Source organism: Clupea harengus, chromosome 4 (genome assembly GCF_900700415.2).
Source record: "Clupea harengus chromosome 4, Ch_v2.0.2, whole genome shotgun sequence".
Classification (NCBI taxonomy): Eukaryota; Metazoa; Chordata; class Actinopteri; order Clupeiformes; family Clupeidae; genus Clupea; species Clupea harengus.
This window is the reverse complement of record NC_045155.1, coordinates 4,624,051-4,635,125: the sequence shown is the minus strand read 5'-3', so window position 1 is coordinate 4,635,125 and position 11,075 is coordinate 4,624,051. Positions and strand designations below refer to the sequence as shown.

At 44.2% G+C, this 11,075-nt stretch overlaps 1 protein-coding gene across 1 annotated transcript; it reads right to left on the bottom strand.

Annotated features, from left to right (window-relative positions):
- Positions 1-2,167: 2,167 nt before the first annotated feature.
- LOC116220171 (keratin, type II cytoskeletal cochleal-like) lies at positions 2,168-5,076 on the bottom strand. Its single transcript, XM_031565477.1, has 9 exons — positions 4,600-5,076; positions 3,922-4,130; positions 3,742-3,802; positions 3,540-3,635; positions 3,270-3,434; positions 3,032-3,157; positions 2,706-2,926; positions 2,529-2,581; positions 2,168-2,388 (listed from the first exon to the last, which is right to left on the bottom strand). The coding sequence occupies exons 1-9, from the start codon at positions 5,074-5,076 to the stop codon at positions 2,168-2,170; spliced, it is 1,629 nt and encodes a 542-aa protein (XP_031421337.1).
- Positions 5,077-11,075: the final 5,999 nt, after the last annotated feature.

The following is an 11,075-nucleotide window of genomic DNA, read 5'->3' as shown; positions in this document are numbered from 1 at the left end:
GAAAACAGCTGCTACCAGCTAAGGTGAGAGTTCATCAGAGACAAAACAGTTAGTAATCAGAGAATTTAATTTGAAACTGATCCAGTCTCAAGTTGGGCCCTACAAACAGAGCTTGGAAATATGGGATATCAATATTAAAACCATGTCAAAAATGTAACCAAGTGTTAGTAATATTTAATGCAATGAAGTCACTAACATATGATATGTTGCCAGTTTTTGGAGTTAGATACCTCTCTTACTTGCCTTTTTGAAGATCGTGAAGTCATATGATACTTCGAATTTTGGATCTTACTGCAAGAGAAGAGGAATTTTGGGTGAGAACAATCCTTTAGTTTATTGTTTGACCTGGGCTGGATAAATATGTAAAGGCCTACTTTTTTCTTTTTGGGCTCTCTTTTGTTTCCTCTCATTTTAACTGGATTGAAGAATTACCACATGGGGGAGCTAGTGAACACCAGATGGAGTAGACGTGTTTTTCTTGAGCTCCTCTCCATGCTATAAAAGAATTTGGTATTTAACTTAAAATTCACCAGCTTACCCGACCTGTTGTTGATTCAATCAACTATTAAAAGCGGGGAGATGCCAAAAGGGAAGAATGAACGTGGAAAACCGCATGATAAAAGCCCAATCAAGACTAAAACTCAGCCCTCGCCGGAGCATAGAGAGCATGAACAAAACGATGACTGATCGATTTGACACATTAGATCGATGTAAATCTGCTGACGGATCCTTGTCATGTTCAAAGCTATATGACTTCTGGTGTGGAATATTTAAATGGTTTTCTGAAATGTACAACTGTGTGTTCAAGCCTGAGCCAGAGGTGGCACTGTTTGGCTACTCCCTGTCTCTATTGCTTCAAAGTATCCCAGTACAGCACACCATCATGTATGGAATGTTAATTGCAAAGAGACTGATTCTAATGCTGTGGAAGTCAGAAACAGTGCCACTCTTCAAGACGTGGCTATCAGAACTTACTTCTCTATTACATATGGAGAAAATCCGATACAGTTTGACAAACAATCTTAAACAATTCTAAAAGATCTGGCAGCCATTCTTAGACCATCTTGCTCAATTTGATGGAGATCTTGAGCAGCTATGAGACTCACAATAGGCCACTCATCTCTTCTTCCATGTATTTTGTGTACTAGTGATGCATCAATACATTTCATTGTCTTGAGTTGTACACCCTGTTTGTTAGTTGTATTTGTTTGTTTTTTGTTCTGTTTTTATGCCTTTATTTTATTTTATTTCAATTGACTCATTTTTCTTTCTTTCTCTTTTCCTTTCATTTTGGCATAATTTCTTTCTTACTCCTCGTATTTGTCTGTTTGTACTTAATTACCTGGAAAAAAAACATAATAAACATATTGAATAAAACAAAAGAATGACCACACGATGTACAAACCATGATGAACAATCAAGGTACTTAATATATGCCTTGATGTATACAATTTCTTTGTTAGTTAGATTCTTCATCTGTCGGCCATGTTTATTTCTTAATATTTGAATGTCCTTTAACTAAATTTGAGAGACGTAAGTGAAACTGTCTTGTTTTATTTATTGTTGAGATTGCACTAATCCAGTGTCTCAGACAGATTATTAACAGTTTGAGTTTCTATAAAGAAGCCAATTTGTTATAGTCTTTGTAAGATTGTATTGGGCTATTTTGAGTCCCTGTGGAGGCCATGAATGGTGAAAATGAGGACACAGCATGACCAAACGGGTAGGGTGGTGGTTTCATACCCACTCACTCTCAGAGTACACTGACTTGTTACAACTAATCCTCTAATAAAGTATGTTTTCTTGGAATATTACTTGTTTCAACTCATGTGGTGTGCAACTCAAAACAGACGCCACAAGTAAGGATAGCTACACATGTTTGGCATCAAACACTTTATTTGCACTTAACATTTACATTCGGGTTTGGTTACTCTTTCTACATGTGGTGAAGTCACCAGTCACATCTGCATTGTTGCGCTTGTATTTCATCTTGAGCAGCTCAGCGGTCTTATCACATGTATTGCATTGCTGGGTGGAGATTTTATCCCACTCACTTTCTGAGTAAACTGACTTGTTATTTCACAGCTTTCAAACTTCCTGGAGTGGAATAGGGAAGAGCATACGGGGCAACGGTTGGAGGGAAGAGAGGAGAGGTGTTGTTCCTCATTTAGAAGCGGCGGATGCCACTGGACATCAAAGAGGAGCGAGACATTGAAAGGCTGCTGCTGCCACCGCCAATGCTGAGGCTGGAGCCGCCGCCCATGCCGGTTCCGCCACCGAGTGACATGCTCATGCCAGCGCCGCCACCATAGCCGAATCCACCGCCAGCGCCTCCGCCAAGGGCCAGGCCACCGCCTCCACCTCCTCCAAGGGCCAGGCCACCGCCTCCTGCAAAACAACATTTTATTTAGTTAAAGGGCAGACCAATAAAAAGTGCAAATGATATATGCAGCATTTCATTTTCATTTTTCATTTTCAGTTCATTTTCTGGATTTGTATTCAGTCTTCAAATGAATAAATATATCTACCAGCAGCAGCTGAGCTTTCCTGGACGTGAACTGTTGCAGAGGCACCACCAATTCTGTGGAAGGGATGAAATATTAGGATTTTTTATTTGTTGCCAAATAACAATAGTCAGATAATTCACTTGTAGGTATTATTCTTAATGCAGTCCTTTGTAGATGTGCTATGTTTCAGATGCTTACCTGGACTCCTCTCCTTCCAGCAGGGTCCTGTAGGTAGCGATCTCAATGTCGAGGGCCAGTTTGACGTTCATCAGCTCCTGGTATTCGCGCACCTGGCGGGCCATGTCCTGCTTGGCTCTCTGGAGGGCCTCCTCAAGGTCCCTGATGCGCAGCTTGGCATCCTTCACTGCCAGCTCTCCACGTTCCTCAGCCTCTGTAATCTGGGCATCAATGCTGGCGCGCTGAATCGCAGATAAAAGAGCGCAAGTCAGCCAGGTTGATTAAACGTTGGCTAATGATAGCATTCGTTATATTCAGTGGCGATAGCAAAGGGGAAGGTAACTGACCTGTACTTTGACTGACTCAATTTCCATCTGGAGGCGGCTGATCATGCGGGTGAGCTCAGAGATCTCTGCCTTGGTTGTGCGCAGGTCATCACCGTATCTGCCAGCAGAGGTCTGCATCTCCTCAAACTGTAGAAGACCAAGAGATGTTAGCATGAAGTCCCTACCCTCTGCCCCTTTCAAGAATCAAGGCTCTGTCATGATAAGGCACTAAGTGCTGGTTCCAGTCTGATGCACTCACCTTGGCCTGGTACCAAGTCTCTGTCTCGGCCCGGCTGCGGGTGGCGATGTCCTCGTACTGAGCACGCACTTCGGCCACAATGGAGTCCATGTCCAGAGTTCGGCTGTTGTCCATCTCCACAATAGCAGAGGTGTCCTTGATCTGCGCCTGCAGCTCGCGCAGCTCCTGTGTGAGGAAGAGAATGACAAATGTGAATATTTGATACGAGCTTGAGAATACTGCAAATCATTTTGGATGTGACCCTGTACATGAATTATGACCATCTCTCACCTCTGCATAGACGACCCTGAGGAAGTTGATTTCATCCTGGGAGGCATCAACCTTGGCCTCCAGCTCCACCTTGATCATGTAGGCAGCATCAACATCCTAAAGATGAATGAGAGAATGGGTAAGTATATAGGTTCAGAGATAAGCAATGGGAGATCATAGCAGAACATTGGGAGAGAGTGTAAACACATTTTTCTGTTTTTACCTTCTTGAGCAGAACAAACTCATTCTCAGCTGAGGCACGCTTGTTGATTTCAACCTCATACCTGCACAAATGGAGCACAGTGTGGTCAGTTTTATAGAAGTAAGAACTGAAACCCCATACATTCCTTCTATTACAGGTGGTAGACACTGGCAAATGTCCATAAATAATTGAGGCACTCACTTCAGCTTGAAGTCCTCGACCAGAACCTGCATGTTTTTCAGCTCTCCCTGCAGCTGGATCTGCCCACTGCCCAGGCCGTCGAGCTGTCTGCGCAGGTTGCCAATGTAGGCCTCAAACATGGAGTTGATGTTGGAGCGCACGGTGGTCTGGTCCTGGAGGAGGCTCCACTTGGTCTCCAGCATCTTGTTCTGCTGTTCCAGGAAGCGCACCTGTGGGGACAAAATGAAACACCATTAGTCCACTTATACTATACCAAGTTGTTCTCCAGAGGTTACACAGCACTCAATAAAGAAAAGATTCTGTTATTTAAGCTATAGTAGGCATTCTTTTCTTTCTTTTATTCCATTTAATCAGTGACCCATTATGTGAACTTTGGCATCTGTGAACAAAAGATGGGGTTTGTTTGTAAATTGTTTTTCTCTTGCAGGTTGTCTGGTTCACACCTAAGTTTGTTTGCCAAAGTGCCAAGTGTTGTCATCTGCTGTAGGGCATAGGCCCTCTCTGATTTAGGGTTTCAGAACATCACCTTTTTCCCTGAGTGACTCAGTGAAGACTTTTACAGGCCACATCCTTTCAGATGATCAATTGAGTACACAATAAGCCTAGAAGAATGGTGTCATGCACTCTTGCCAGTGCATGCCTCCCACTGTCGGATTTTGCAATGAGAAAAGCACTGACCTTGTCGATGAAGGAGGCGAAGCGGTTGTTGAGGGTCATGATCTGGTTCTTCTCCTGAGTGCGGACGGTCTGGATGGTGGGGTCGATCGCCAGGTTCAGGGGGGCGAGCAGACTCTGGTTGACGGTGACAGCTGTGATGGCTGGTGCTATGAAAGCACCACCTCCACCACCCATGGCCAGTCCGTAGCCACCACCACCTCCGCCGAGAGCCAGGCCACCTCCTCCGAGCCCCAGGCTACCTACACCAGCACCGAAGCCGCTGCCGAGGCTAGCACCACCTCCGCCGATGCTGGCACCACCTCCGCCGATGCTGTAGCTGTAGCTGGAGCTGGAGCCACCGCCACCACCTCCCAAGGCCAAGCCACCGCCGCCGATGGAGCGGCTGGAGAAGCTCCTCCTCGTGCTGCCGCCGCTGCTGAAGCCGCCACTGCTACTGCCACCGCTGCTGAATCTGGATGAAGAGATCTTTATGCTCATGGTTGCTGTTATGGATTATGGAGGGCTACAAGCCAACAAAGAGAGGAGAGATAGAACAGGACCGGAGCAGGTGAGTCCACTAAGAGGAAAGATGTACCTCTGAGTGTCTTGCTGTTGGTGCGATGCCTCTTTATACTGCTCGGAGAGGGGGTGGCTCTCACCTGAGCCCTGCTCTCACCCCTCCTCCACTGCCTGAAGACACTCGCCCTGCAAGTTCACCTGCCTGCTGGGGGTGCAGGCATCTGATTGTTTGGGAGACAGCCAGTTTTGAAAGATGAGAGGCCTCCAGCACACTCAGGTGCGCACACACTGCAGGTAAAGTCAGCAAGGTCCTGAGGGTGATTGTAGGGTGTTGGAATGGCAGTCATATTCTCTGCTTAATCCCTTACCCATTTACATAGATGCCTGATAGCACATTTCTCAGATGGTTTTGACTAGTTTAGTTTCAGGCATGCAAGTGCCTGGGGATGAAATAGCACTCTTCTGCAGTGTGTGCAATTTTAGTTAGAATATAGCTGCAAGCAGCAATGGGGTGGCCAAGCAGGTCAGATGACCCAGAAGAAACTTCAGAAGAGGGTTCCGAGTACACGCAGCAAGTTTGGCGTGAATCCATCAAAGATTTGCTGAGATACGACACAACTTTCTGTTTAGCAGCTCTGCTGCGATTTGCTGTACCGGACAAACGGTTTCAAAAGTCTAAAATCATTTTGATAGTTTGTGTGAGGATTGCATTGACTATATACAACTTGACTACAGGTAGCTAGCGAGTGCGGTGTACCTGGCTTCCTTTGCGGTGGCTTACAGTCTCGCTAAACAGAGAATCAGAGGCATGACAAGCTCATCGGCTTTGGCTGGATTCGAACCTCTGACGTTGCCGTTGCCAGGACACCAACTTGTTCTAGTAAGCTTTTCTCAGTGCTGGAAATCACAGAGTTCAGTTACTTTGTAAAAATATAAGCAGTTCTTCACACTTCATAAATTTTGAACCATTGGTGGCGTTAGAGGGTTCGAATGGGAGCCATGAAACTTGGTGAAATTGATGAGGGGACTGGTCCCAAAGAGTGTGCCAAATTTCACAACTTCTGACCATGCGGTTCTAGGGGCTGCCATAGACTCCCATGGCAAAAGAAGATGTATAAGTAATATATACGTAAAAATCCTCTAGGTGGCTTCGGTGCTTGGCCACCAATAATAGGCACTTGCACAACTGTCGACTGTGCAATTCAATTAGGACTACGTGTATTTGTTCATTGAGAGCTTTAACTATATCCACAGCAACACATTTAGGTAGAGTAGGCATTGGGTGAGTTTGCTTATGCTAACATTCTACCTGAGAGGCCAATATCAAAAATGATCTCCACACAGTAGCACACTGTCAAACAAAAACCTCTCTGTGCTGAGTCCTGAAACTCTCTCATGCAGACAGTTAAGCTGATTTTGCTGCATGCTGTGGTGAAATGCTGCTGCTCAGCACACACTGCAGTGCTCTCTGCCAGGATATGATTCAGAGTATCTATTGTTTTGTACCCTTTGGTTTGGATTCAGAATGTGTATAATCATATTGTTTGCTACCAATGAACAACAAAACAAAAGAATTGCAAATAAACAAAACAAAATGTACTATAAAATGCATATCAAACTGCTTGTCACAACTAAATCTGTTCCACATTTCAAATCTAGGTCATGCATCCACTCAAGTTAGAGTTAAATAGAGTCAATCTAGAATCTAGTTTTGGACAGTGGTAGTTTGTGGCATGTTGTAGTCTATAGAAGGTAGCAGTGAGAGGTTGCTCTGTATTTTCTTGAGAATGTAGAGTAAATACATGGTGACATTTACAAGCACAAATTCAAACACAAGTTTCATGCAAGCAAGCGCACAATAACAATTAACAACGATTCAAATCATTCCATACAAATATGGAATTAGAACATATGATGCGTACTTTCCATGATCAAACGTTTTATAGCAGAAGATTATAGTTCTATCCCCAGTAATACACTGAGCAGAGACCACACCTGTGTTGATCGTGAGCCAAACATGACCCTTATGGCTGACAATTGAACAGTAAGTCGGGAGGATATTTCTCTTACAGAGCAGAATCAGTTTGCAACTGTTATTTCAGGTATATGTGAGTCTTTTGAGGTCTTTTCTTAGATGGTTATAGGCAGTGGGAACCTATTTCCACTTTGCATGTGCACCCCATATCACGTATCTCATGTCTCACTATTTATTAACTCTAATGCAGGATAACAAAATATTTGTACGTTTTGTTCAGTATATTGTTTTTTACCTGGTATCTGTGTGTCAGCTATTAAAGCTTTTTTGAAGGTGAAGCTGAAGCTTTTTAAAATCTGCATTTTTTCTTAAAAATGAGGAATTAACCTATTTCGAAAGATATGCAAATAGTACATGTTTCAATCTTTAACATGCTACTACAAATATTGATATTGAGCATGATACATTTCACAAGCACAGCAATCAAAAAGGCACAGCACACAATATTCACAGCAAGCTGGAAACACACTAAACTATTCACCTCCAGTCCCAATAGGCTGACATGGGCACCTGAATGTGCTGGAGGCCTCATATATAGCACCTGAAAGAACCATTTACTGGATTATCAAGAACTTCAAGGAGCCACATCAGTTAGATTAGCCATTTAGATTGATCTATTTCAGCAAGGTGGATGGAATCTGGCTTCTGCATTCAGTGGAATCTGCTCGTATTGCAGGCTTAAGTTCATCATCACTCATGTGCCACTCTCTGTTTGTTTGGCATAATAGTAAATACTAGTGAGATACATATAACATACGGCTATATGCACCAGGTTGAAGTTTTACATTCAAATGACTTTAAAATGAGTTGTAATTATCTTTCACATTCAGACTAGAAAAGTAGAATTAATTTGATGATGGTATGCACTCTTACAGTCCAACAACAAAAAAGAGAGAATATGTTACAAGTGATTGTTCTACGTATGTGTTACCTACCTATAGGTTTATAGAGTTGAAATACAGGTTTAGCAAGGAGGTGAGAGAAGCTAAACGACTGTACTCTAAAAAATTCCAACATCAGTTCTCAGCCAATGACTCTGCTTTTGTCTGGAAAGGACTTAGGAGATTACAAATTGTAAACCAATACGACTTGAATTAGCTTTACTGTTGCTTTGAAAGACAATGGGACAGTCCTGACACCATCCTCCGTGATACCACCCAGCAGCTCCAGCCCATCAACTGCACCTCCATCGCCACAGCAGATGCCTGCACCTTTCCACAGCTGCCCACCTCAAAGCCCCCCCCCCCTTGCAGTTTGCCTACAGAGCCAACAGGTCTGTAGACGATGCAGTACACATGGACCTTCACCTCATCCTCCTGCACCTGGACTCCTCAGGAACCTACGCCAGGATCCTGTTTGTGGACTTCAGCTCTGACTTCAACACCATCATTCCGGCTCTGCTACAGGACAAGCTATCCCAGCTGAGTGTGCCTGACTCCACCTGCAGGTGGATCACAGACTTCCTGTCTGACAAGGAGGCAACACGTGAGGCTGGGGAAGCATGTCTCTGACTCCCGGACCATCAGCACCGGATCCCCTCAAGGCTGCGTTCTTTCCCCTCTACTCTTCTCCCTGTACACCAACAGCTGCACCTCCAGTCACCAGTCCGTCAAACTCCTTAAGTTCGCGGACGACACCACCCTCATTGTGCTCATCTATGGTGGGGATGAGTTAGGGTGACCAGACGTCCTCTTTTACCCGGACATGTCCTCTTTTTGAGACCTAAAAAATGCGTCCGGCAGGGATCCCAAAATCGTCCGGGTTTTTGCCTCGTCGGATATTTGTGTTTCTCTGGGTCTTTCACAAACTAGGCTCCCTTACGTTTCACCTTCTTGCGCGAGCTCTGACTGCAGAGAGAACTGTCATAGGTCGACCGCCCACCCAGTGTTGCCAGATGCATGATAATTATCGTCCGAAGATTTCAAAACTTCGTCGCGGGAGGGGGCGGAGTCATCTGCATGTGAAAAAGATGTAAAAACGTTGTCACGGGGGAGCGGGCGGGGTCATCTGTGTGCTATACACTACCCCCGCGACAAGGTGTCCTCTTTTTCACAAACACAAATCTGGTCACCCTAGATGAGTCCGCCTACAGGTTGGAGATTGATCATCTGGTGACCTGGTGTGGACAGAACAACCTGGAGCTCAACGCTCTGAGAGCAGTGGAGATGGTTGTAGACTTCAGAAAGAACCCAGCCCCACCCACCCCCATCACCCTGAGAGACTCCCCAGTCGACACTGTGGAGTCCTTCCGCTTCCTGGGCACCATCATCTCCCAGGACCTCAAGTGGGAGCTGAACATCAGCTGAGAAGGTGATTGGGACCCCTTGGGTGCTTGAATGTATTTACTTGTATACAGGTTGCAACCACAAGATGTCAGTGTTCTGTAGGCAGTGAGTTTATTTAACTCTTAAGGAAATGTGCCCTTAAAGCAACACTATGCAACAATTAGAAACTTTTTGAGGTACGGTTTTATAGGCAACTCGTTTTGGTACCATCCTCAAATTCATTTTGATAGCATATATTCATGTGGAGGACAGATAAACACCTGTGTCTTTCCCACTAGCCATCCAGGAAATGCACTATGTAGTTCTTTGTTCCGGGCTGGAATACCCTGGGAAAATGGAAGAAAAGCTTTCACAGCATGACATTGCCAGCTATACTACCAAAAGACACCAGTTAGTGTGTTGGCAAGCTTCTATCAGTGCCAACTGGGCTGTTGGTGGTGTTTTGCAAGGTTTTTGCATGCCTTTTAGGTAGTTAGCTTGCTAGTTTTGGAACAGAACTACTTATTGCTGCTTTAATATAAGTTGTTGAATGTGAGACATTGTAAAGCATCTACTTTTCTTCAATGTAGCATCTAAAATCACAAATAAATGGTTTGAATATTATATTGACTATTATATTGATCTTGATTCAGTGATTGATAGGGCGGGTGTCGTGCCCAACTGGACTGTGTCTCCAGTAGCCTACTTGTAGATGTTGCTTCAGTATAATTACTAAACACAGATGTCTCCTTTGCGAATATGTTTTACATGGATTACTTAAGTGTCACATGTCACCTCTGAAGCTCTCTCATGTGCTAAGAGGGAGGAGCAAAGATATGACAAGAAGCAGAGAAAAAAATAATGAAAACAGAGATGGAGAAAAATGTTGACATTTACGCTCCACACACATGTTGACATTTACGCTCCCTTATCTCCAAAAATGTGGTTGACCTTTCAATTTGCAGGCAGATTAAGACCAAGCTTCATACTGTCTGGGAAAGGAGGTCATGTGGCTAAGGGGGTTGAGTCTCAAAATAATTGCAGAAAGTGTCGTTAGGTGAACGAGGCTCATGAGATGGGCAAAGTGGGATGACTAGTGTCATAAGGTGTAAAATCTTTAGTGCACTTGTGCTTTTGAGAACACAGCCTTGAACATACAAAGCAAAACTTTGATGAATACTTTGCTGTTACTGCAAACAACTGCCTCTGTTAATTCTTACATTGTGAGTTGTGGTATATATACCATGCAATATGGAGGAAGCATGTATTTCTTTTTGTGGTAGCAATGGTTACCTCCAAAGAAACATGTGCAGCCGCTTTGCATAAAAATGGCCTCACATGCTGCTACGAATATTGCACCTGAAAGAACCATTTACCGGATTATCAAGAACTTCAAGGAGCCACATCGGTTTGATTAGCCATTTAGATTGATCTATTTCAGCGAGGTGGATGGAATCCGGATTCGGCATTCAGTGAAATCTGCTCGTATTGCGGGCTTAAGTTCATCATCACTCATTTGCTGTCCTCCGTTTGTTCTGCATAATAGGAAATACTAGTGAGATACATATTGTGTGGGACACCTGAGATTTCCAGTGCAGGTGGAGAAGCCATTTCGTGTGCCAGGAAAACTAGAGGAATTCTGAAAGGAGCCTGTGGTCAGTTAATGAATAGAAGAATAG

Excerpts from the sequence above, each read along its gene's own strand:
- LOC116220171 (XM_031565477.1), bottom strand. The coding sequence starts at position 5,076 with ATGAGCATAAAGATCTCTTCATCCAGATTCAGCAGCGGTGGCAGTAGC. Across the intron at positions 3,158-3,269 it reads AGACTTGGTACCAGGCCAAG|TTTGAGGAGATGCAGACCTC; the intron begins GTGAGTGCATCA and ends GGTCTTCTACAG. Across the intron at positions 2,389-2,528 it reads GGAAAGCTCAGCTGCTGCTG|GAGGCGGTGGCCTGGCCCTT; the intron begins GTAGATATATTT and ends GTTGTTTTGCAG.